At 39.0% G+C, this 27,405-nt stretch overlaps 1 protein-coding gene across 3 annotated transcripts; it reads left to right on the forward strand.

Moving 5' to 3' along the window:
* The first annotated feature begins 4,458 nt into the window (after nt 1-4,458).
* Nucleotides 4,459-27,405, forward strand: LOC149313807 (polypeptide N-acetylgalactosaminyltransferase 3-like). 3 transcript variants are annotated; one of them, XM_089519830.1, is made up of 13 exons: nt 4,459-4,500; nt 6,634-6,810; nt 8,476-8,607; nt 10,063-10,666; nt 11,778-11,950; nt 13,606-13,755; nt 14,273-14,507; nt 16,550-16,667; nt 17,014-17,214; nt 20,670-20,801; nt 21,130-21,231; nt 24,438-24,590; nt 26,390-27,405. In XM_089519830.1, exons 4-13 carry the CDS (start codon nt 10,131-10,133, stop codon nt 26,510-26,512), a joined length of 1,923 nt encoding a protein of 640 aa, XP_089375956.1. In that variant the 5' UTR covers nt 4,459-4,500; nt 6,634-6,810; nt 8,476-8,607; nt 10,063-10,130; the 3' UTR covers nt 26,513-27,405. The 3 variants fall into 3 exon arrangements, with proteins under 3 accessions (XP_089375956.1, XP_089375955.1, XP_089375957.1); XM_089519829.1 differs by lacking the exon at nt 4,459-4,500 and adding an exon at nt 4,811-4,922; XM_089519831.1 differs by lacking the exon at nt 4,459-4,500 and adding an exon at nt 4,811-4,922 and having other exon boundaries at nt 8,479-8,607.

A 27,405-nucleotide genomic window follows, 5' to 3' on the forward strand; every position in this document is an offset into this window, starting at 1 on the left:
TCCTGCTCAGGTGTCCACTCCAGTGGTGCTGGAGTTTTTGATGGTGCTTTTGGATGAGGGGCTGTGCCTCGCATCCATCAAGTGCTATTTGTCTGCCATTTGTGCCAAGTACCAATTCGGGGGGAGGGCTTCCTTTTTTAGGGATCCCTTGGTGAAGGGGTTCCTTAAGGGATGTGCCAACCTGCATCCTCCTGTGTCGGTACCGGCGCCGGCTTGGAGCTTGGAGGCGGTACTGTCCGCACTCCAATCCAAGCCCTTTGAACCGATGGCCACGGCGGACTTGAGACTACTGACTTGGAAAACCGCCTTTCTTGTGGCCATCACTTCTGCCCGCCGTGCGGGTGAACTCTGTGCCTTGCGGAGGGAACAGCCCTTCCTGAGGTTTCACAAGGACAAGGTGGTCCTGCGGACAGACATTACTTTCTTGCCTAAGGTTGTGTCTGCTTTCCATATGTGCCAGGACATTGTGTTGCCGACCCTCGCTTCCAATCCGACTTCGGATGCGGAGCGGAGCCTGCACTCTCTTGATGTCAGGAGAGCGCTGGCGTTTTACCTGGACAGAACTGCTGCCTCCAGTCGGTCCGAGAGACTTTTCCAATGCTACTCAGAACCGAAGAAGGGGTTGCCTGTGTCTGCGCAGAGGTTTTCCAAATGGGTGGCCGGTACCATCCACCTCTGCTATGAACTGTTGGGCAAACCTCTCCCTGGCAGGGTTCGGTCCCATTCTACAAGGGCAATGTCAGCATCCTCTGCATTCCTGTCGGGGATTCCCTTAGAGGATGTCTGCAAGGCTGCTGTCTGGTCCCAACCTCTGACTTTTATTAAGCATTATAGGTTGGACACCAGAGCCATCCGAGACGCAGCTTTCGGGAGGGCTGTGTTGGTTTCAGGGTTGCGTTGATTGCACTACTGATGGTTGTGTTTCAGCATTTATGTATATAATGCCTTTGCATTTACATTCTGTTGAATGTTGGTTTGCACAATTTCAATGGGATGGGTCTTGCACGACCTTATCTCCCCTTCTCAGGTTTAGCAATGTTGTTGCTATGTTTGGTTTGTGCAGTAACAAAAAGACTGACTCCTTTTATGGTTCAAGGTGTTTATTGTTGTAATAAATGTACCTTGGTTTACCATAGCTTTGGTCTCAGGACACTCCCTCCGCCGTATACCTAAGCTTGTCAGTCTAAACCCATTTGTATGATTCGCAGAGACCACGAAGAAGAAGGACAGGTTGCTTACCTGTAACAGTATTTCTTCGAGTGGTCATCTGCGAATACATACAAATCCCACCCGTCCATCCCCTCAGTGTCCTGCTCTGATTGGCTCTTTCCATCGCCTACTTGGCGGAAAAAATTGCGGAACTGGGGAAAAGAGCGGGAAGGCAGGGGCCTTATAACGGGTGGGCGGAGTTACCGCCAAAAAGTTTCTATATGTTGCAAAGTAAACTTTGCCCAGTGATTCCAGAAGATTCCGAACAGCACTGCGCAGGCGCAGTGAAACCCATTTGTATGTATTCGCAGATGACCACTCGAAGAAATACTGTTACAGGTAAGCAACCTGTCCTTTCCAAAACTCATGTTGGAAGAAGCTCTAAACACATTCTTGTGTTGAACGGAGAAAATACACACAAAAACCTCCAGGATTAAATATGAATAATCTAAAAGAAGTATAAAGGGTATAGACTGTTGAAGACCTCTTGAAACGATTGTAAAATATTCTGGAAATAACAATTTCTTTAAGTTCCTTGAAGCCATAGGATTCTAAGCCTAATGTTCTAAAAAGTTATTTCCAATATATTTTTTCAAGCTATAGGATCTTCAGACTTCAAGCTCTGCAAAACTTACATCACATGCTCTTGGGAATGTGCTGGTAACACCTAGCAATGACAATAAGGGCAGTGACTTCAGTAGCGGGGATGCTTATTTGGTAATGCCTATTTGTTATAAACCAGCACAATTTCTAGTGACCTTCAGGAGGGGGAAATCTCTGAGAATACTTGAACGACATTTGATGCTTCCTTTAGGAGATATACTTGGGCAAAGATACCAAACAACTGCTAGGCAGCAGCAGTAGTGGAGGGTGACACTGGTGGAGGGTCTTTCAAAAACAACAACAGTGACACCATAGCTAACACATTAGTACTGCGTAGAGGAAAGCAACGGTGAACCCTCTTGCTAGAATGTCTCACCAAAATAACCCTGTGATGAGACAATCCAAAATAAACCAAGAGGTAGGGATAGGATAGAAACATGGTGCTGAAAAGGCAGAGCAAAGGGCAATTACAAAAAGGGAGGTAGCCAAGAGCAGAACGGGACTCAACCACAATGGAAATCAAGCAATAGGTGTGCTCAAAAACTAAAATAATGTCCAAAGCTGTACTACACATTATAAGAACATGGAGTGTGAGAAGCATGCGTCGAGAGAAGCTAGAGAAAGTAAAACAAAAAAAAATTGAATGGATTGGATAATTCCACAGTGTTTTATTCAGGAAATGAAAAGACAAGAAGAAACAGGGTGCCATTAAGAGACATATAGTAAAATCAGTCAAAGGATATAACACAAAGTCAGATCAAATAACATCAATAAGATTTCAGGGACAATCCACAAATATTACCATAATCTAATTCTACACACCAATCTCGGAGGAAGAAAAAATTGAGAGATTCTATGGCGGAGTCCAGGAAGAAACTGATAACACACCAAAACAAGATTTCTTATTAATCACAGGGGACTGGGATACAAAAGTAGGAAGCAGAGAAGAATCAAACATTGTAGGAAAATGTGGACTAAGGTCAAGAAATGAAACAACTGTTAAGAGTTTTGTGAGGCCAACAATCTATTCTTTGCAAATACCTTCTTCATACAACCAGAGGAGACTGTACACATGGACATCAATGGATTATAACAAATACAAAAATCAGACAGGCTACATAATTGGGAAGAGAAGATGGAGAAGCTCTACCCTTGCAGCAAAAAAACTAAGACCAGGTACAGACTATGGCACAGACCGTGAATTGTTAATTTCAAATTAGAATAAAGGTAAACCTTAACCATAGTGCTGAAATGTGACCTGAAGAACACCCCAGTAGAATTTAAAGATAATGTTAAAAACTGATCTGCACTATTAAGCCTATGTGACTGAGAACCAGATGAATCCTGGACAGAAGTCAGGGAGAAATGCAGCCAAACAAAAAGAAGAATCAATGGACGACAGATGAAATACTTTGAGCAGTAAAGGACAGAACTGAGAAGCAAAACAAAGGGAGACAGGAATAGAGCCAGAACCACGAATGCTACTGTTCATTGATTAGTCCCCAAAGACAGAGGATTACAATAACAACAACAACAAAAAGGCAGAAACTGATAATAATAATAATAATTTGTTTTATTTATATACCGCTATTCCAAAGATCATAGCGGTGAACAGCAAGTAAGCTAATTTGCCCCCAACAGTCTGGGTACTCATTTTAGCGACCTCGGAAGGATGCAAGCCTGAGTCGAGCTTGGGCCCTTTTGCTGGTCTTGAACTCGCAACCTTGTGGTTTTGAGTGAATGGCTGCAGTACAGGCATTTAACCACTGCGCCACCTTTGATGACAAAAAGGAGGAACAAGAGGTTCTACGAAATGAAATGAAAATTTAAACCAAGAGTCGGATGCTCTACGATAAGCAGATGGACATAATAATAATAAGTAGATGGACATAATACTCAAGCAAGATGATAGAAGCAATACACAGAAGAGTTAAATAAAAGAGATGAAAGCATAAATGACACTTGGGAAGACGCATCATATAAATCATATTATAAATCCTCTGCTGTGTGTCCAGGGAGGACGAAATGTTGTATATGAGTGTTTAGAGCTTTTTCTTTGGACCTGTTCTCAATTTTTTCTTCAAGGCCTGTCATTTGGGGCATGACTGAGAAGCATGGATTTATATTTTTATGTGTTTTTAAATAAGCTATTATTGGGCCACATCCTACATTTTTCTTCACGATGAAGAAGCATGGATTTACATTTCTATGAGTGTCTTGAGCTCATTTGTTTGGTCAAGTTTTGCATTTCCCCCAGAAGATTCTCCATTTGGAGCATGACTGAGAAGCAGGGATTTTTATTTTTGTGTTCTTTTTTTAATTGGCCATGGCCCCCATTTTTCTTGAAGGCCCTCCGTTTGGAGCCTGACTGGGAAGCACGGACTTATATTTTCATGCGTTTTATTATTATTTTATTTTTACAAACGGGTCACGGGCCTCCATTTTTCTTGGAAGGCCCTCATTTTTGGAGCACGACTGAAAAGAAGCACGAAGTGACACGAGTGTGTTTTGAACTTTTTTATTCTCCCGAAAGCCCTCCATTTTTTGTGGCGCCTTCTCTTCCTCTGGGGGTCCCACTGAGGTAAAAAAGAAAGAAAGAGGCCTTCGAGGACGAGGAGGAGGAGGTTCCAAGGAGGCGACAGAAAGCCCCGTCCATCCTAATTGGGCTCCCAGCCACAAATAATGAAGGTGATGAGAAGGAAGGAACGGGGTCCACCGCAGGGGCGCCTGCTGCCCCTCCCTCCACTTGGCACGTGGGCTTGTGGCCAAGTTCCGTTGGAGGAACGGAGGAGGAAGGGGGCGTGGCCTGCTCCGCCTTCGCCGCTTCTACCTGAGTGGGTCAGGTAACTTCAGACAGAAAAAGGCGTGGCGAGCGAGCGAGGGAGGGAGGGAGGGAGGGAGAGCGCGCGCGGGCTGGGCGGCCGTTAGCTCACCTGGTGGGCGGAGCCTCGGGCAACAACAACGGCTCTTCTTCCCATTCCCAGTTGGGAGCCCGAAGGAAAAAAGGAGCCAGCGCGCGCACGCGGAGGAGGAGGATACGTGAGCGCGCGCGCATCGCCCTCTTCATCCTCATCCTTATTGCCATCCTTCCCTAGTCTTTGCTCTTCCAGGTAAGCAGCGCGAGGAGGCTCCAGCAGAAGGGGCATTGCGAGGGCGGGAGGGAGGCAGAGAGGGATCACTGAATGGAGGACGCGCTCTCCTTCCCCCCTTTGGCCAGAATGGTGGTCCTCCTTTTCCCGGACACGTCCTACATCCCAGCCTCCCCTCCCCAGGAGGGTCCTCCGTCTGGAGCAGGAGTCCTAAGAAGCAGGGCATCATATATATATATATATATATATATATGTATATGTGTATGTATATATACTATATGAGTCATTTTGAGCTTCTTCTATGGCCATGCCCTCCCTTTTCTTTGACTGTCCTCCCTTCGGGGCAAGGACTTCCATTTCTGTCAGCGTCTTGAGCTGTTTATCTGGCCATGTCCTCTTCATTTCCCTGAATGGCCAAAGAAAAAGCTCAAGGCATTCACAGAAATCTAAATTCATGCTCAAAAAGGAGGGTTTTGAGCATGAATTTAGGTTTCTGTCAGTGTCCTGAGCTTCTTCTTTGGCCATGTCCTCCCTTTTCCTTTTGAGTATGAAGAAAAAGCATGGCTTTATATTGATATGAGGATTTGGGTTGTTTTTCTAAAAGCTTTTCTTTGGTATGTTTCCTTGGGGTCCTCTGTTTTGCAGTGCCTTGTCCTCCATGGCAGTGAGGACATATCTGGTCACACTGCCTCCATCCCAAATCTCAAGCCTTAGAGGGAAGGAGGAGGAGGAGGAGGAGGGAGACAACACACACACACACACAACTTTTGAAATCCACCATGTTCACTGGGAGGGAAGAGGTGGAGGAGGAAGGGATGGGGACAACAATAATAATAATGCATAATAATGATGATACATATTGATTTGTTGTTGTTGTTATATGCCTTCAAGTCACTTCCGACTTATGGAGACCCCATTGTGGGGTTTTCTTGGCAAGCTTATTCACAGAAGGTTTGACATTGCCATCCCCGGAGGCTGAGAGAGTGTGACTCGCCCAAGGTCACCCAGTGGGATTCCACAGCCAAGTCAGGACTTGAACCCTGGTTCTAACCCAGTGTTCCAACCATTAACCATGCTGGCTGTCATTAATTCATATGTAGTAATGAGTAATATTACTCAGCCGTGTAAAGCCACTGGGGGACCTTGGGCAAGTCACACTCTCTCAGCCTCAGGGGAAGACAGTGGCAAATTTCCTCAGAACAAATCTTCCCAAGAAAACCCCATGATAGGCCTGAGTGCCGCCATAAATCAGGAAAGCGATTTAAAAGCACCCAACGAAACGTGCCATATTACAAGTTATTGTGTAATACTTATTATTCGTTTAATATATTGTCAAGGGAGATCTGGCTAAGCATAGTTTCTTGGTGTATGTTCCTCCAGTACCACCTGAACTGACAAAATGCTACATCTTGACAAAATGCAGACTTGGGACTAACATCGCCATACTATCCCCCCCCCCCCCCCCTGTATGATTTATTAACACCTTTGCCTTATGAAAAAGCCAGTGGACCTTCAAAAGAAAGCATACAACATGCATTTTGTGCATTTTGGTTGACCCAGTAAAAGTATTACTGTTTTGTGGATTTGGGGTATTATTGTACATTGTTATATGGCTGCCCCTGGATATGATTGCTGTATGGAGTGAGGTAAGCTTCCCTTCTGTGAAAACTACCTCCTGGGCCCACTGAGGAAGGTACTGAACTCCTTGTGTTTCTCCTGCTTGCTTCTAAAGGTTTGCCCTGGCCCACCTTTTAGCAGTGGATTCATGTGCTCTGGAAAGAGTCCGTGGGTCTGGTCAGGCAAATCCAAGCCACCTTATCCTTCCAGGAACTGCTTCCAGGAACTGCTGCTAGTGGTGATGTGGAAGGTCTTAGTTCTCAAACAGAAGATGTTGACATAAAGAAAGGAGGTGCGTATAATTGAACTTGATTTTCCTACTGCTCAACTGGAGACACCACGCCTTGCTGTTTTGCTACATTTAACTTCATGACTAAGGGACAGTGCACGGTCTGGGCAGAGATTCCCCCCCCCCCCTGAATTTTTGATCTGGGTGCCCCCTGCTCCAGTGATAGTCTGCCTATTACAAGGAAGCAGTGATCTTTTAAGATTTTACAGATGGACCAACGACTTAGAGCAGACTAGTATTGTGAACATGTAGACATATACAATCTCAGCCTTGGGGAAAAGACAGCATATAAATATAGTGATTGATGTGACAATATGATTTACTTGACATTTTTGATTATGATGCTATGGATAAGAATTCTAGCTTTTCCAAACTTTGGTGCTATCTCTTAACCCACTGAAACATTTTGTTTTGTTACGTCATTACGAGTCAAGTGACTAAAAACCTTGAAAACAATATTGATATGCAGAGCATAGAGCATATGCCTGCTTATTTGGAAATCATATCCATTACATTCACTAAGGCTTATTCCACAGGGGGCTCAGTGCCTTACAGAATTCCCCCTTCCTTTTTACATTTCCAAATTTTGTTGTGTTGCAACCAGAAACTGTAATGCACTTAAGTGACATTGTTTACAGTATCTTCATGGAGACGAGATACTGCAAAATGTTTTTTTTATTGTGGCACAAAAGTTAAGCAAACTTGTACTTACTGGCTGCATAACTGTTCACCTCTGAGTCGATAGATGTTAGAAGAAGCTTTGAGAGCAGTTATAACTGAGGTCTGGGCTTTGACTGGCTCATTCTAAGACATTCAATGTCTTGTTTTTAAACCACTCATGGTTACATTGATTGTACATTAAGGATAATTGTCCTGCTGCACAGTGAACCTCTGACCCATTTCCATTCTTCTTTTAGAGAGATTGGAACATAGCCCTCTTTCAAAGAAGCATTTACAATCTCCACCACCCAATTTGCTAGTCCTTGTCTGACACCTTTAATTAGCCAACATGGACTCGGCTCCAACAGACATGTGGTTGGCCTTACTTCTTCAAACAACTTGTCTACATCATGTTGGACAAAAAGAAACTCGTCCATAAAAACTGGACAAGTATATGCCTCACTTGCCTTTCCCCCCTAGACTTGTTCCGATAGTTCCTTGGTCTTCATAATGCTGCTTGATAAAACATATCCTCCAACCAACTCTAGGGCCTTCCAGAAATAGGCATGATCATGTAGCATGAACAATTCTGCAGTTTGCATTGCTCCTGTGGGCAGTATGTTGCACCTCAGCTATTCAGTGTCAGAGAATGTTACATATATACATGCATTTAAATAAATGACATAAGATCTTAGTAGGCATGCAATTTCTGCAGGTTATTTGTAGAGCCTGTGTTTGGCCCTTAAATGGACCTTCAGCACCATCTACAGTAGGCCCTCCCCTTACTCAGGGGATCCATTCTGGGGAAATCCTTGTATGCTTGCGCCCATTAAAAACAATGGGGGGTGTGCTTGGGGCAGCGCGCGTGCCATTACTTTCATTGCAGCGTGGCTTCTGCGTAAGCTGGATGCCATGTATAGTGCACCCGTATATGGTGCGTGCACACTGTAATTTAAATAATAGATTTAAAGTAGAAGTTGTTGATGGTTTTCCTTTCTTTTTTATCAGTAGACATTTCCTACACACTGATAATCTCTTCATATCAGTCTTTGTATTTGTCACAACATGTGAATTGCAAGACAAATTCGTTTTGGACTTCAAATCCACAAAATGGTCAACTGTCCAAACTGTTTAATCAAGGTACTTAGTAAGCACATTTTCTTACAGATTTTCAGTCATTGTATATATTTAAATACTTTTCAGTCTATAAAAAACAGCTAAGTGGTTTGTAATACAAATGCAATGTAATATAAGCTGCTTTTGAAATTATTTTTTGAGACTGGTTAATAAGTGTTCTTAATTAATAATTAACAACACTTATTAAGAACACTTATTAACCGGTCTCAAAAAAACAATGTCAAAAGCAGATAGCTAGATCATTGATCAAGAAAATCTTGTAGAGCTTGGGTAGAACCTTCTGCTTCTGGTAACAAGAATAGAAGGAAATTACATTTCAAAAATAACATGATGGCGCAGAGGTTAAATGCTGGTACTGCAGCCACAACTTTGTAAATTCGATCCTAGAGGAGGGCTACAAGGTCCACTCAGCCTTCCATCCTTTTGTAGGTCAGTAAAATAAGTACCTAGCTGGTTGGAGGCTATTGGCTTACACATTGTAAACTGCTTAGGGGGTGCTAGTTCACTGAAAAGTGGTATAGAAATGCACTTGCTATTGCTATACATATCAAGCTGAGGGAATGGCACTGTGAAATCTGCTTTCCAAACATCGTAGGAAGTAGGCACCATTGTTCAAAAGCAATGTGAAAAGATGAAATGCTGATGAGTACTTTTCTGTTTACAAAATTGAACATTGTCACCCTGATGGTTGGTAGTGAGAACCAGTGTCAGAAATATTCATCATTGTTTTGTAGCCTCTCCCACAAATGGAACATAACTGGTCATTAATTGTTGTTGCATATAGCAACAACTGACTTTCCTTTCTACTCTGTCCACCCAAATAGGAGCAGAATTGACCTCTCAAAAATTAAAATGAAATAATTGCAATTAAGGCATACTTTTGCCTTCTGGATATTTTTCTGAGTACTAGTTAAATATTTTTTCAGTATGGATGCTTCTCATACTGCAACCCATGGGATACTCTTATGGAGAGTGAATAAATAATTTTGAAGACTTATTGGCAACAGGCCTTCAAACATTGAGGCTACAAAAACAGGCCTATTAAACTTTCAGACTTTCTGAAATATATATCACAGTGCACACAGAGCAATGAAAGGCAGAAATGAAATTGGCATACCCAGACTGATGTAATCACTATTACCTACAGTTGGATAGATACTAAATGCCACAGGGAAAGTTTCCCCTACTTTATCTTTAGGTAGTAGCACAAGGATAGAGGGGCAGCGTGGTGAAAAATGCATCATGAGGTATGCTTGGTGACATTTTGGGGGATCAGAATATCCTAGAAGCTGTAGAGTAGGGATGAATATTTCAGCAGAACCGATTACACTACTATCCTGTTTTCTGTACGTTTTCCTTCTTGCCCAGATAAATTAAAACATATATTCTTAAGAACACTGATATACCTTTGTATAACTGTTGTATTAACATCTTTCCTTTTCTTCAAACATCTTGCAGATGTTACCATTTTAGCAAATATCTAGCTACCTCCATGAAAAAAGAATAACATTATCAGAAGCACGTCTATGTATGGACCCTCCAAGATGGCAGCTTACATAAGAATGCTAAGACGATTCTTAATGAAACAGTTGTCCCAAGGAAAACTTTGGAAGTTTACCTTCGTTGTTTTTATCTTCTTAATATTTTTGGTTTTGTTGCAACGAGAAGTAGGTGTTCAGGATTTTAATGAAGAGCCAGGGATACCATCAAAAGATGGAAAGATAACTAATGTATTAGGCCTAGTGTTAAAAGCTGTGAACAATATTAAAGCTGCAAAGCCAAAAATGCAGATTAAAGCACCTATTAGACAAACTCAAAATGCTGGAACAAAACGTTGCTTGCCAGGATCTTATACAGCAGCAGAACTGAAGCCTCACCTGGACCGACCCCCTCAAGACCCTAAAGCTCCAGGGGCTTCTGGAAAAGCATTCAACACTATCAATTTAAGTCCAGTCGAGCAGAAGGAGAAAAAACGTGGGGATGAAAAACATTGTTTTAATGCTTTTGCAAGTGACAGGATTTCTTTACATCGGGATCTAGGACCAGACACACGGCCTCCTGAGTATGTTAAAATGTATTTGGATTTGAGAGCAACCATATTTTGGTATTTATTTAACTATGCAAAACAATGAAAATAGTTTCAGTATTTTAATTTGGGTTATGAATATGTTATGACCACTGTCATTAAAATTTACATCTGTAGGCATAATTTCTATAAGTATAGTACACAGTACTTTTCTAAACAAATGTCTAACTTTGTCTAACCAATTGTTTAAAAGTAGCAGAAATGTTAATATATCATGCTATAAATTCATATGGACTTAGAGCATTTTCACACATTTCTGTCAAATGAATTGATGAAGCAAGAAAAACATTTATAACTCATGACAGGGTTTTCTGGCCTTGAATGTCTTTTCACTCTCTTTTCCCCCATCATGAACTCTAAATCACTGACAGAGTTTTAATTCAGAATTTATACTAAATTTTTACACGCCGTTTCAGATTTGATGGAAAAATCTGTCACATTATTAGAATTATTTTTCCACACTGAAGCTTGTGTGGCGTTTCTTTTAGTATGTATGTGATAGGTGTGATTTGTACTGATGAGGTTTAGAGGTTCTGTCATGGTTGCTAACTTAGTTTTCATCCCTAAGTGTAGATTTAGGGATCTGATGAAAAAATTTGGGGGGCTCCCAGCAAAGGTGCATAAGCTAAAAATATTTCCTCAGAAATGCTTGGCTCATGTTTTCAAGTTCTCAAGCTATTATTAAGATCTGTGTGTGCACTGAACATTAAAATATAAATCTATATTAATTTATATTAAAATATATAAATATAATATTGAAATATTATACATTTATATATTTATTATGTTCTATTATTATGTATGTAGTAATTTGGTGAGTAGAATGTATATTGACTGATTACTCACAGAATTTTGTATCATCATTTTCATTGAAATTCACTAATTTTACAATAGATGTCATAAACAATTGACAAATAATAATATTAAGAAAGACAAAAAATATGCAACATAATCCCTCTTCTGGACCACCAGGCCCCAGTAATGTATACATTTTCCTTTTTTGTCTTCTCAATTCTGTGTTAAGAGTACAAAGATCTGAACGTTTTAGCTGATATCTGGTTCTATAAACTCTGGTTTTATCTCATAGATGTATTGAGCAAAAGTTTAAACGGTGTCCTCCACTTCCTACCACAAGCGTTATAATAGTTTTTCACAATGAAGCATGGTCTACTTTGCTGAGAACAGTTCACAGTGTGATGTATACTTCCCCTGCAATATTATTGAAGGAAATAATTTTGGTGGATGATGCAAGTATAGATGGTAAGACAATGTTCCTTCTGAGTTTTGCAGTCAGAGTTGGTGGGAGGAGTAGTTATTCTGTGCTAGAAACAGACACTTTTATTTAAAGAAAAACAAAAGGAATTTAGGGAGGAATCACTGTAAAACAAAGTTTAATTGTTTTATCATTCTTCTTTAAAAATGCAGATTTCTTTCTTCTTTTCTTCTTCTTTTTTTCTTTTTTGCATTCTTCTTGGCACAGTTCAGACATCACATCAAACCATGGCTAAGGGAATTACTTCACATCTAGATGTAGAATCTGAATTGACTGATATCTGAGCAGCATTCAAACTAGAATTAGAAATCATGACTTATAAGTGGTTTTGCAAATCGTGGTTTGTGCTGACTTGAAATTATGTCTGAATTGACCAATCAATTGCTCTGTCTCGAGGATGTTGCATCACAGAGTTAAGAGTAAATTTTAAAATTTAATGAATCTGGTGCTGAGTGAGTAGAAAAAAAATGTTGTACATCATATTTTTGAACATATAGATGTTTAAGCCACAATTTGGCCTCATGTCTGAACTGATACTCTGTGGTGTTATCTGTTGCCCTGAATATATCAAGAGACACCCCACCCCTTTGTGTTTCTTGGCAAAGAAAGCAAGACCCTGTTCTTGCTTCTTGCCAGGTGCAAAAGATAAGGTTGGATTAGATAATATTGCCCAGACACTCACTTAATAAGCGTTGTAAGTAAGAAAATACATTACAGCCTGAGTTAAGTGAAAATGTCTCTGATCATTTTTGGATGTACACATGTGGGAGTGTTGCTTACACACCTGTAAGTGTCTGTTATTTTTGTACCCCATCCACATTCTTCCTCCAGCAGTCAGCTGTCAAATTCCAGGAGGAGCTTCCACTGCTGCTATTAACCAGTGAGGAGCAGAGAGGCAATTCAGACAAGGAGGAAGGAATTGGTTTCAGCTTCAAGGAGGGAAAAAATGAAAGTGCTCTCCTAGATGGATACCTTTTACCTTGGAGCTAAGACCAGCTGTATCTTCCTCTGAAGTTCTCTACCCGCCTTACTGTCTTTTAAAATTTTATTAGACTTAACCATGATAAAAAAATAAAAGGTAAAAGTTTCCCCTTTGACAAGGTTGTCTAGTCGTGACCAACTGTAGCGGGCAGTGCTCATCTCTGTTGCTAAGTAGAAGACAGCTCTGTGATTATGTGGCCAGCAAAACTGCATGGAACGCTGTTATCTTTCCACCAAAGTGGTCGCTTTTTATTTGCTTGCATTTTGACATGGTTTTGAATTGCTAGGTTGGCAGAACTTGGGACTAGTGATAGAAAGTCACTGTGTCACATGGCACATGGGCCTCGAACTGCCAACCTGCTGATCTTGTAATCATGAGAGTCAGCTTCTTAAACACTGAGTTATACATCTTAAGTATTGAAAGGTTCCCAGTTCCCATCCCACTGTTAGCAGAAGCATTGGTGGTCCTTCCAGAGGCTTGACAGCTGTCAGAGCAGGAGTGCATAGAACTGTACAAGCTGGTTGTTCTCCCTGTGTGATGCAGGATCTTGCCCTATAATTGCAGATATTTCAAAATAAATGAACTTTGACTTTTACTGGTTATGAAAAGTAAAGTGACAATAATTTTTCTTAGGAAAAAACTGACTTGCTGCCTTTTCAGAATACTTGCAGGACAAACTGGATGATTATGTGAAACAGTTCCATATAGTTAAGGTAGTCCGACAAAAGGAAAGAAAAGGGCTTATTACTGCTCGATTATTAGGTGCTTCAATAGCAACTGGAGAAACACTCACTTTTTTGGATGCACACTGTAAGTATAGCTAGAAGGTAGTAGATTTCACTCACCAATATTAAGGAAATTTCTTTTATCTTCATTTCTTCCATGTACTCTTTGTCTATTTTCATAATACATTTTCTTGAATAATAGAAACATTGCTGATAAAAATATACAAGTCAAAACATGAAAACTAAAGTGAGTGGAGAGGATTTTGGTTTCTATAAGTGAAGAGCAGCCTCTTGGTGGGTTTGGAGTAACATTTGGTAATTATTTGGAGTAACATCAAATAACAGTTTATAGACCTGTAACTTGAATCATAGGCTAGGATTTGTAGTGCTACTGGGAAGCTTTGGAAATACCACTCTGGAATACTACTGTATCATTTAACAAAGCGCTTCCCAAAGCTGGGAACTTTTTGAAGTAGCACTCATGCCCTTCAAAATTTTACACATTTGGATGAATGAGGGGTCGAAATATATTGTTTAACTTTTCTTTTTAATGGAAGTGGAAAAATCCAGTATTAAAATTATGACTCTCCTTTCAATCCTAGGTGAATGCTTTTATGGCTGGTTAGAGCCTTTGTTGGTTAGAATAGCTGAAAACAGTACTCGTGTTGTAAGCCCTGATATTTCGTCTATAGATCTCAATACATTTGAATTTATTAAACCTTCTCCTTATGGTCAACATCACAACAGAGGAAATTTTGACTGGAGTTTGTCCTTTGGATGGGAATCTCTTCCTGAGAATGAAAGCAAAAAAAGAAAAGACGAAACCTATCCTATTAAGTAAGTAATAACACTTTCATTTTGCTTTTGGAAATTGTTTTATTGGAAATATGTTTGCTTATCATTTCCTGTTAATTTCAAATAATTTATATCATATTTTATTTTGTGGCTAAATAACTGAGTTATTTAGTTTCTTCTATATACTGTGTGCTTCTCACTTAGTATTCCAAGTTTCACACTACAACAGGCACACCATACATGGCTTTCAGCATATGTTGAAAGCCGCGCCGGAAGAGCCCATTGCACACCATGTAAAAACTAATGGGGCACATGCCCTGTAAGAACTAATGGGGCACCATGGGCATGAGCCCCATTACTTCCTATGGGGCTTCAGCATATGCTGATTTCCCCTCACGTGGAGGGATCTGGAACTGTACTTTTTCAAAGAACTTTAAACAAAATCTGGATCAGTTAATGCTTGACATTTTAACTGAAAATTTTAAACTAAGACCAGCAGTTCAGGCACAGAATGAAACGAAAGATTGTTATTTTTAGAAAGGGCATTTTGTAGTGACTAAGGGCAGGAATAGACGGGCAGGAAAAAGTGGCTCAATCCTGGCTTTTCTGAAAGCAGAGCGAGCCTCTGCTGTCCCCATGGCCACACCCAAGATGGGCCCAACATTCACGGGCTGAACACACCACACGGTGTTAGGTTGCGCTGCATGATTATTATTTTTGTTGCCTCCCCACCATGGATGTGCACCATCACACACACATACACCACTTGCAAACTCCAGTTACCTCCCTCTTTCTGTCTAGATGCCATTCCATTGGATGTTCACCTGTATGACCAGCCATAAAGTCGCAGATGCAGTGTACCACTTGTACAGTGCATCAGTACAATGGTGTACCCAGAGATACATTGGCAAAGCACTGTCATGGGGCTCCCCATACATCCCCCCTTCACCCCTTGCCCCCCTATTGAATTACCTGGTTTATGTATTTTGTAATTACATCCATTGCATTGTTGGCAATCGTGTTTTTGCTTTGCCACAGTCCTGTACTGGCACCAGGGTGCTTATATGCCAGTGAAATAATGTGCATTTTCTGCCTTGAGTCAGAGTACCCCAGCCTCTTTTTGCTCTGTTTTTTAGCTCTGGAGCATGGCTTGCTTTCGCTTTCCACTTGGTTTCAACTCATGTATTATCTTCTAACTGCCTTCAAAGTGGTTAGAAGCGGCTTTATTTGGCCAGTGTGGACTACCCCTAAATTAATTTGTAGCTTTTGGCTTTTAGGATTTTTGTTTATATTACAGGTTGCTGTTTAGATATAATCGCTTGAGACACTTGAATTATAATCTAATTTGTAATAACTGATAAAAATAATGGCACATAACAATCTGATCACCCCCCCCCCCCCCCATTACAATTACGTGTTTTACACAGAGTGTTTCATTGTAATAACTTTTGACTGTTTCACTGTTTGGATTTGAAACTGATGTTTGATTAACACCTTCCCATGATGGTAGTTTCACCACTAAGATTTCCATGAATGGATTTATCTTTGCTGTTGACTCATTTTCTTTTCTGACTGGGTAACAGACTGTTACTAATTTCTGAAATCCAAAATATTCCAAAAACCAAAACATTTTTCAAGGTTGCTTTCTGATGGTTCAGTGTACAAAAAAATTGTTTTGTGCACAAAATTATATAAAAATAATATGTAAAATTACCTCCAGGCTATGTTTATAAGGTGTATATGAAACATAAATGAATTTTGTATATAGACTTGGGTTCCATCTCCAAGATATCTCATTATGTACATATATGCAAATACATGTATTCTGAAATAATAAAAAAATGAAATCCAAAACACTTATGCTCCCAAGCATTTTGGATAAGGGAGACTCAACATGTACTATAATATACCCTGTGTTCTTGAATAATTTGATCAAGTTTTATGGAAGAAAGTTAGGCTTTGGGATCTTACAAGGATGGACTTTAGGGACTTACAAGGATGGGCCTCTTTTTAGTCAGATGGGCAAGTTATTGAATTCATAACAGAATTCAATGACTCTGTTTTTCTGTTTTTGTTTTTTGCAGAACACCTACTTTTGCAGGAGGGCTTTTTTCAATATCAAAGGACTACTTTTATAATATTGGAAGCTACGATGAAGAAATGGAAATATGGGGAGGAGAAAATATAGAAATGTCTTTCCGAGTAAGTTTAGAGACAGAATTTTTTGCAGCCATTTACCAGTTGAATGAATGTGTCTGTTCCATTTTAGCTTCACCTTTCAGACATAAAAGAACAAATGAAATTTGCATCATGGTAATGATGGGCTGAGAAGAGAAAATGTTGTACTGCCGGGAGTACTTGGTCAGCACACTATCTTGACTATATTATCAAATAAATATATTTTGTTTGTGATAAATAACAACCTTTGAGTAGTAATGCATATGGATTTTAATCTGCAAAATGTATTCACTACAAATATACTCCTGTAGCAGTATTGCCTGAAGGCTGCTTCTATTAAATGTAGGCTAATATAGTTATTATTTTTCAGGTATGGCAGTGTGGGGGTCAGTTGGAAATCATACCTTGCTCTGTTGTTGGTCACGTGTTTCGCAGTAAGAGCCCCCATACCTTTCCAAAAGGGACTCAGGTGATTACACGTAATCAGGTTCGCCTTGCAGAAGTCTGGATGGATGAATATAAAAATATATTTTACCGGAGAAACACAGAAGCAACAAAAATTGTTAAACAAGTAGGTGGCGATGGTGGTGGTAGTAGAAATCAGTTGCTGCATTGAAGTTCTTGGTGAGCAAAAATTTATTGTGAAATTGAGAATTTATTGTGAAAATATATAAAAATAGAATTCACACACTATTTGTTCTGTTTTGCAATATGTTAGATGGATCTGTCAGTGCCCAATTTAATTTTCAGTTCATTTTATTTAGCTTTGCTTGTATTCATCCTCTTCTGTTAGAAGTGAAGTAATCTTTCTGAAGAATTCTATTTGAATATGCATGTAGAGAGATCTTATAGCACCTTTGAGACTAACTGAAAGAAAGAAATTGGCAGCATGAGCTTTCATAGACTTCAGTCTACTTCCACAGATGTAGAAATCTACGAAAGCTCATGCAGCCAGTTTCTTTCAGTTAGTCTCAAAGATGCTGCAAGATCTCTCTACGTACTGGTTCTGCACATTAACACAGCTGTATCTTTGAATTTAAATATGCAGTTAAAGTTAAGAGTAGCTGCAAAGAGAATCTGCTTTTATTGCAGCATTGTTATCTTTGTAATATATCTTTCTAGTAACAACTGTCTATGTTGGGATAGCCAACAGGACTATGGGTACACTATGATAATAAACATGTTTGAGTTTGCCAATAATAAGAGGCCAGGTATTCATCACTAACCCTAAAATGGTCGACAGTCAATGTGTGCATGTTAGAAATGGGATATCTAGAAAGGAGGAAATCCAGTTACTGATGGCAGTGAGTAGCCTATCATCTGTTCTACACATTAACCAAGCCCCTCAATTTTGTGCAAGAGCTGTGTTCAGCTCTATGGCCTCCAGATATATCACTAGAGTTCAGTATGTCCCAATATCTTGGGCTGGAAATGAGATACCCATTTCTAGCCCAAATGGGACATTTTTTGCCTACAGGCTTTTCCTTTTCCTTAGATAGAGTTACTGGTAAGGAACAGCTAGAGTTCCCACCATCCGTTTGTGAACTCTCTTAGAAAGTGAAACTCCTGATGACAGCAGGCATTGGATTTCAGTTATCACCATAGAGAAAGTTCAGTGACACTTTGCTACCATCTGTTATGAGTCTCGGGAAAAGTCGTATGGAATTCCAATGTATGAATTTGGGTGGTGTTTTTTGTTTTGTTTTGTTTTGTTTTACTTTAGGCAAGGATGGAACCCACAACAAATGTGGTAGTTGGAGTGCTATTTAATTCAGGATTCCATCCAGCCTAAGAGATAATCTTTGTAGGGCACTTTGATGCCTCACAGAAGACAAATTTTTCCTTGCTGTGCTAAACAATGCTAAAATCAGGCTTCCACATTTTTGTTTGCTATAGTGAATGTGTTGCACCCTCTGATAAGTACTGCAAATGACAAGACTTTCCTCCCATCCTTATAAATGCAGAGATGAGTTAGGATCATCCTGTCACATCCCTTACCAGGACCAGCTCAGGACATCACACTTCCTCCACCTCTACACTGTTGTCTTTTAATCTTGTTGTTTGTGCTGCTTCTTTATTGGTGGCAGCACAAGCAATCTTGCCTCTCTGGCTCACAAGGGTTCCTTCCCCAAGGGAAGGTATTGTGAGTTGTAAACAAGGTGGTCCAAATGACTGTTCCTTTGCTACATCAACAACAAATATGTTTTAAGTATTTTAAATGTTTAAGTATATTAAAAATATGTCAAACATTATTTACTAGCACTGCATCAAAGTGCCATCCACACAGGTAATCTTCACCCTGTCAACAATTTCTTCCTTCTGAAGATGGAGCAAGGCATGGCATGGGACCAGCCATTCTGGAGAGCATTTCAGATAAAATTGTATTAAACTTCTAAGAAGTAGTAGAAACAAAGTTTAAGAAGTAGTAACTAACAGTAATTAAAGAAACATATGGGAAAACATTTTATTTAGAATGACAAACCAATGTTAAATTGATAACATCTTGTTAAAGATACTGTTAAAAGTGTTTGACAGTAAACTAGCAATTCAGTAGATTTTGTGGAAAATGTTCTGAAGGTATGGTAGAAATGTTCCTGAATAATTTACAGATGCAAGTGAATCAAATACTTTTAGCATATTATTAATGAAGTATCTTGCAATCAGCAAAATAGGTTAAGAGCTGCAAAAATGTTTCAATAGATGGATGTTTGGGTGCTTTTGATTAAACAGGGTATTATGTTCTGCCTAGGAAGGGATGTTTTTAACCAAGCCTCTAGAAATAGAGTTATAGTCTTGGTTAATATGGGCTAGATCCCCCCTCCCAAAAGTGAGTAGAAGGAAAATAACTTCAGTAAATAAATCCTGCATGATTCTTCACACAGACCTCTGATAGGTAGCTCTAATAGCAGCTATATTGTACAAGAAAACAGCTTTTGGGATTCAGTTTTTTCCCCAGTTGCACAGTGCTGCAATGCAAGGTGTTAAAAAGCCCTTCCGTAGGCAGAACACACATTCAGTATGTTAATCAGGCATCCTTGTATTCAATCCATTGGTTTGGGAAATAAGTGATACACTAGGGGAGAGCAAGATATGTGCTCAAGGTTTTACTATAGTGCATGCTACACTAATTTTTTTATTATTGTCATGAAAATTAGAATCTGATTTGAAACAAGAGCCCCTTGCTTTTTTTGAAAAAAAAAGCAAGTTGCAGAAAGCATATCTCACATTAAAATCTTTACTTTCTCTTTTGCACAGGAAATAAGATCCTGTAGTTCTGCAATTTTGAGGCAAAAATAGAAAGTTGAACACTTCTAAACCATTTTGTGAATTGCCATAATTTTCTTGCTGCAGCTTGCTACATTATCAGAGCTCTTTATCGAGCAGCAGTTATTGATTATTTTTGTGTTATGCATAAAACTAGTAGGCATTATATTAAAAATGTTCTTTGTAATGGCCGTTATTAAAATTCCTTTGTATAATCCAGTGAGGCTGGCTTGATATGGTATGTTAAATGAGCTGTAGGTCTTGTTAGCAATGCCAGTCATAGAGCAGAAGCCCTGTTGCTACCATTGTGAGATCTCTAGTGCTTTTCTCTGTACCACTATATAAACTACATTATGGGTTACTGTTTTCTGTGTATGACCTTTAATAGTTCCACTTCTATAAAAATCCCCCCCCAAAAAAAAGATTGTTCTTCACTGTTGACATCACTGAATACATTAACATCAGTAAAATTAAAAATTTAATTTTTGTTTGTAAAAATTTAACTTTGTAACTTTCAAGGGGGGGGGACTAGATTATTAGTGTAATGACTGTTTATATATTTCAGTACCACAAAGAGTACTGCTGTGGGATCTGTTGCAGAAAAAGGGGGTCTCCAGAGTCAATTTTAGGTATTAATAATAGCTAGTTCATCAAAATTAATTTATAGATACCCCAGTTTCTGTTTCAATAAAAGGTGATGTTCTGACGATGTACTATTTCAGTTTGTCTTGTAAAATTTATTACTTAGCATTGTTTCAACAGAAAACATTTGGTGACCTCTCCAAAAGATATGAATTAAGGGAACGGTTGCAATGTAAAAACTTTACATGGTATCTTAGCAATGTTTTTCCTGAAGCATATGTACCGGACCTGAATCCTCCATTATCTGGATTTGTGAGTATGCTTTTCCAATTTCTGTTATTGATATGCAGACTATGCTAAAGAGATTCTTTGAAACATTTTTACAACCTTTTAAAACACCCTGCAAGTTGACACATGTTAGAGTGTCTATGACTGTATAAGTGGTCATTATTGTATTGTATTTTATCGTTGTGCTGGCTGTGTGCTGTAATATATATATATATAGAGAGAGAGAGAGAGAGCGAGAGAGAGAGAGAGAGAGAGAGAATGCTTTTCTTTTAAAAGAAGAGTAACATAAATGTATAGTATTTAATGATGCTATTCTGCACTCACATGTGTCCATTTAAATTGTTCTGTTTAGCTCAAAAATGTTGGAAGAAGAACATGTCTGGATGCTGGTGAAAATAATCAGGGTGGCAAGCCATTAATTATGTATACTTGTCATGGGCTTGGAGGAAACCAGGTAAATATATATTTTTAAAAAATAACTGGTATAAATAAGGCCATAATGCAATGCTCTCTCAGGCGAAGTCCAGAATCCAGCAGGAGACGTTCACTGTTAGAACCATGTCAGTGGCATTGGAAAGTGGCAATCTCCTGTTCCTGCTCTATCCTCCATGTCCACCACCACTACCCTGGGGTCTGGAAGAGTTGGAAAACCCCTGGAGCCATTTTGGGACTGGTGTAGAGAGGAGGAGGAGAAAATTCCATTGCACATGTCCTGAACCAATAGCTCAATATTGGATTTAAGCCTGGGTTTCAAAGGGCCCGAACAGACAGGCCAAAATAAAGCTGTTTTGGGTCACTTTGGAGGTATGCTGTTTAAATGGCACACACATCTTAAGAGGCTGGAAGCTGCGCCAAAGCTATACTGTGGTCTTTAGGTGGCTTCTGACCTCCTATGACACAAGCATTTAAGCAGCATACCTCCAAAGTGACTCAAAGCAGCTTTATTTCGGCCTGTCTCTTTGGGCCCAAACTTACCAGGGTCCCATGACTATACGATTAGTAACAACAAATAAGCTATTTGAAAGACATATTTTCTACTTAAATCAAGCTTTCACTAGAATATTCAACTACTGTATTGTGAAATGCCCTTTAGTTCTTACATGGTACCCAACAGTCCTCTCAAACAGCACTGTTAAAAATGTTAAAATATTCTCTAGTATTCTGTGGAACATCACAGTAGGTAGTCTGAATCTGAATATATTTGAGATACCATATGCAAAAAGCAATTTTCTTAGTAGTAATAGAGTTTAGATACTTTACTAGTATGTGAAACAACTTGAAGGCACACAACAACAAAAGTATACATTTTCTTTGTCTAACAAGAACAAATTGTCCTCTAATTAGTGTTTTACTGTCTCGCCTATTGTTAACATGTACAAAACTTCAACATATGGTATTTAGCTATAAGATATGGTAAGCAAATACCTCAATAATGCTTGTAAAGCAGAAAGTATATGAATCAGGTTTCCAGGAGTTTCAAATATGCAAACATTTTGTGTGGGTGTTACTAGGGATTTAGAACAGAAATGGATGAATAGGGCTGCTGCCACTTATCCAAAAATACCAGCTGCACCCACCAAAGCCTGGTGCTCTTCTCATCTCCATATGGCCACTGTTTTCCCTTTAGCTATAGCTTGAGCCTGGGTAGCTGCAAACACAATTTTTGTTTCCTACACAATGTCCCCGAACCCTGACAGTAGCATCACTATGTAGCAACAAATGTGACCAGGGACATTCCAAGGGAATAAAGTCATCAATCTAATCGTTTATCTAACAATTTTTGGGTAGTTTGATGTGCTTTTCATACTTGCTTATAGGTGAGCATTTTAAACACATTCCATTTCATGTTATTAAGACAGGGCATCTCTGGCTATGGAATTCTGGTACGGTAATTGTAGTTTTGTGAGGCATTCAGCTTTCTTGGGCAGATCGCTCTGGAGTCACAACAAACTACAATTTTCAAGATTTCATAGCATGAGCCATGGCAGTAAAAGTGGTGTCAAACTGGATTATTTCTGCAGTGGAGATGTAGCTTTTGTTAGTTCAGAGTGAACTTGTTCTTATCATAGCTGTTGTAGAACCCAAAATGAATATCACTTTTCACTTTCAGTCCACTTGTTGCTGACTCCACATTTTTAACCATGTGTTAATAACTTGGATGGTGTCTTAATGCTGCATCTTGCTTGTATTTATGCTAGTTTCCTGATTGTCTCTGCCAAGCACTCTTCATCTCTTCTTCAGCTTTTTGTCTGGCCCTTGTCTTTCTACAGGAACACTCTTCATTTCTGCCTTGTAAGCTTGAAAATTTTGACTCTCTCTTTCTCTGCCTCTCCTACCTGTACCTTTCCCTATGCTTCTAAAACTTGTACTGTCTAGGAAGATGCCAGTGACTGAACAACCAGGCCTGAGTCATCCATCTTGTTGTATTTAAAGCCTCATTCTGGGAGATCAGAGCTACTAAAAACTAGCTTGCATTTTGAATCTGTTTGTATCTTAGATGGCTGAATTTCTTACGAAAATTCTTTAACATATGACTTTCAAGGCAGGGGTTGTACAGAACACACCAGCATCTTCTAAAATTTTGCAGCTCTGAAAATGTACCTAGACATACCAGTCACTGTTCAGTCATTTTGTTAAATCAAAATAACTGCAATGATAAACAGAAATTGTCAAGTTAACTAAAATAAGCATAAAAACCAGAAATAGTTTCAGCTTGCTATATAGCAGAGGTAGGCAACTGCATTGGGGCCTGGAGCCACATTCAGACATCTGGAACCACTTAATTTGTCCCACAAAAGATACAAATAGTAATAAATAAATTTATTCATTCCAACATACATATAACACCCAGCTGACATATAGTAGGTTCTTGCATTTAGTGACGTTTCTTTTTAGTTTAATTTCAGAATAAGACAGGAACAGGACTGTACTGTACTGTACAAAAGAATTGTCAGTCTGGCCCATTCTACCTGTATTTGCAGTAGTGCTGCTCTAGTTAGGTTTCCTGATTGTGTTTCAGCTGAAACATTCTACTGTCCTTTAAGAGTTTGCTGAGTTACAGTAGTACGCTAACTGGTTCCATTGCTTATACTGTAATTTGTTGGCATCTTGAGTATGATACAGCAAACATTAAGTACTTAAATCTCATTATTTTCAGTTGCAGAAAGCTAATGCTCCCTTTGAGATCACTGGGCCTTTAATGTGCTTTACTTTTATTTAAATTACATCTCTTTATTTTGGAATTTCTATGTAGTTTTGCTATAATTTGTCCTTCAAAAGCTGTGGATGATTAATATGTTAATTTAAGGATTCTAGACATTGCACAAGTTTTTCATACTAATGCTATGCCCTAAAAATTAATTTTTCTTGGACTCTCCTCCACAGTTATCCTCTCAAACTCAGCTTATCTGTTTTGTGTTTTAAAATGAAATGAAACAAATTCTAGATCTTCAGTATTCATGTCACTCTTTAATGGCCTGTGTTATATTCTGTTGCATTTGCCAGATGCTATGATTGTTTTGGTATTAGGTGATATGCTTGTAAATGTACCATTTGCAAACTGTAATGCAATTGTCTAAAAACTAATTTGAAGACAAAAATGAACTTGCATAGTATTTTGGATGGCCATTTTTCCTCACCGAGTGACATTTATTTACATAGTACTTTGAATATTCTGCACGTCATGAAATTAGACACAACATTCAGAAGGAGTTATGCCTACATGCTTCTCAGGGAGCAGTACAACTTTATGAGTGCAGCTACAAAGGAAAGAAAAGCAAAACTCCTGGAGAAGAAAAATGGGAGATCAGAGAGGTAATTTCTTAAAAACACAATTTAATTTGACAACACTGAATGTACAGATCTCTGTAACTAGAGGTTGTTAATGAATTTAGGCGTAGGCAAATTACAGGCCTTCAGAATCTACATCATTGGGTTTGTGTGTTTTTACTAGGTCCATGAGCCAGAGCCAGGTACAAAAGATGAAGGTTTAGAATTAAAATTAATAAACGAGTTTGTTTTTGCTGTGGAACAAGTTATTTCACACACATTAATTTTGAAGCACTGCTTTGGTTTGCTGGTAAACCAGTCTTGACTGGACTGGTTTGCTTTTGAATGTTGTGTCCTCTTAGTTCCCTTTTGCCAAAACATACTTGAAGAAATTGGAGTTCTGAACATGTGCAAGCTTTTCTACTTCCCATCCTACTTTCTCTTTTTACATTCCTAGTTGAAGTTCTTTAGAGTGTAGTGGGAATCATGAAGCCCTCCAAATCTCAGCCAACGCTAGCCAACATAGAAGCAGTACAGACCAGCACTTTGTGCCGGCCTGACTGTGGAGTAGGACTGAAGAAGGACTGAGCATCCTCTGCCAGGGTGCCATCTTGGCATGCGCCAGTTTATACAGGGCGCACCATGATGATGTCCCTCGTCCTCAGTGCCCAAACAGTGCTGCACACAAAGGGCATCATAATGCTGCACCATGGTGGTTATGGCACCCTTTTTGTGGAGCAAAAAGAAGCCCCCAAAGGGGGCTTCTTTTTTCTCTGTGTGTAGGCCGCGGCGTGTCGTTACCATGGCCTGCTTCCGGGGCAGAAAGGGGCAGCATCTCACCATCCCTTCCTGCCAATTTGTAGAGCCCCATAATCAGTAGTGGGCAGTGCTGGGAGTTGCAGTCCAAAGCTTGGAAGAACTGGGTATCTGGACTGCTGTATGTTTCCCACTCCTTGTTAGAGCCATGTTTTCAGGGATCGTTGCATCATTGTGAACTGTTTGTGTAACAGGGAAACATGGTTTGAAATGTTACTTTAATCCATCTTGAATGTATTGGATAACAAAGTCTAAATAAGCGAATATTTATGCAGCTTTCAGTAATGCTGAATATGTGATGCAGAATCATTTGTCTTTGCCAGTATTTATGGCATTTCCCCAATCAAACAAGCACAAAGTCCATAAAATATTCAGCAGAATACTGGGCAGAACCAGATCACTGGTGTAGTATGCAAGATGACATCTCCAACTAGAACTGGAGAGACTTAGGATCAAATTCTCATGGAATCATATAGTTTGCTTATCCACCTACTTCACAGTATTATAGTGAGGATATTTATTTATTTATCATTTTTTATGTCGTCTTTCTCCCAAAAAAGGGACCCAAAGCGGCTCATAAAATAAAAAAATTAAAAAGCCAGTTAAAATCATCTAATTAAAACAATATAAAATTAACATTAAAAACATGCAAAAAACCCATAACTAACACACACTATGTAAAACCACCCTGTCATGATTATTATGTTAAAAAGCTTCCCTAAATAAAAAGGTTTTTGCTTGCCAGCAAAGGACAAGCAGGGAGGGACTACCCTAGCCTCCCGTGGAAGAGAGTTCCCGATGACGGGAGCAAGGCTCTCTCACATTTCCTCACCAAGCAAGCCTGGGATGGTGGCGGGACCAGGAGAAAGCCTTCTCCTGAAGATCTTAGGGTTCTGGCTGGTTTGTATGGGGAGATGTAGTCTCTCCAATAGTCTGGATAATGTGGACATGTGAATCTCTGTATGCAACCCTGATTGTCTTGGAGGAACAGTAAAATCAACAATCTCTTCTCTTTTTTCATGTTCTAGGGCCAGTTATTGTACAATGCAGCATTAAAGTTGTGCCTTACAGGAAACAGAGAACATCCAAGTATGGTATCATGTAATCCCTCAGACCTCTTCCAAAAATGGATTTTTGGACAAAACACTTAAGCCCTGCTACTGATAATTAGATATTTTATAAATAGTAACAGCATCTCCTTCATTTAATTTAACTTAAGTTATGCAATCCAGCTAATTTGTAAAATATTTTAAAACATTTTTACCTGGCAACAAATCCAAAGAATACATAGGTTTCTCAAATGTTGGGAAATGTTTATATAATACTGGAAATTGTATTTCCAATTTAATGTTTTTTAAAATAAAACTTCTGTCTTTAAAATGTTGGAATTCTCTATGGTTTGGGGGACAGTTTCTAAGTGCTTTATATGCATATATACAAGTTAATAAATATGGAGGAATTTGTCAGTAAAGGTTAGGATATTTTTTTTCTTCTATAGAAGCTGTAGAGTGTCTTATGATGTCTTTCATCATTTTAAACCAATGAGTTGTCTTACAAAGCCCCTTTTTGTTGTAGATGTTCATATAGACAGCTGAATTTGGTTTATCTTAGGAACATCTATTAAATACATCAGCTCCTTTGAAAGTATAGGGTTTTTTCGCCACATTTGATTAATGAAAAAGATATTCTTGATATTAGCCCTTTATCATACTATTGCTCCTCATATACTGCTATTCTGGAGGGCCCCTATTTCCTGTCATTTTATTATGCTTTTGTTCAATATGTTTATCAATATTGAACTTGGTTTTCGTTTCTAAATCTGATTACAAAATTGTTAGGAAAAATATTCATAATTTTTCCTGATGTTATACAGCACTAGTTTATTTGATAATTTTGATGGATTTTTTTCCTTTTTGTGTTTTGTACATATTTCAGATTTCTATATTTGTAATTAGTATTTTTATCTTGTAAATGTTTTATGTATAAAATCATTCAGAACATGAAGCTACCAAAACATGGTAAAAAAAAGTGTCTTTCACTACTT

Source organism: Sceloporus occidentalis, unplaced genomic scaffold, assembly GCF_023333645.1.
Source record: "Sceloporus occidentalis isolate IW3139 unplaced genomic scaffold, rSceOcc1.0.p SCAF_4, whole genome shotgun sequence".
Classification (NCBI taxonomy): Eukaryota; Metazoa; Chordata; class Lepidosauria; order Squamata; family Phrynosomatidae; genus Sceloporus; species Sceloporus occidentalis.

Coding starts and splice junctions, on each gene's coding strand:
- LOC149313807 (XM_089519830.1), top strand. CDS start 10,131: ATGTATGGACCCTCCAAGATGGCAGCTTACATAAGAATGCTAAGACGA. Junction 13,756..14,272: donor CACTTTTTTGGATGCACACT/GTAAGTATAGCT, acceptor TTTCAATCCTAG/GTGAATGCTTTTATGGCTGG. Junction 24,591..26,389: donor AAAAATGGGAGATCAGAGAG/GTAATTTCTTAA, acceptor TTCATGTTCTAG/GGCCAGTTATTGTACAATGC.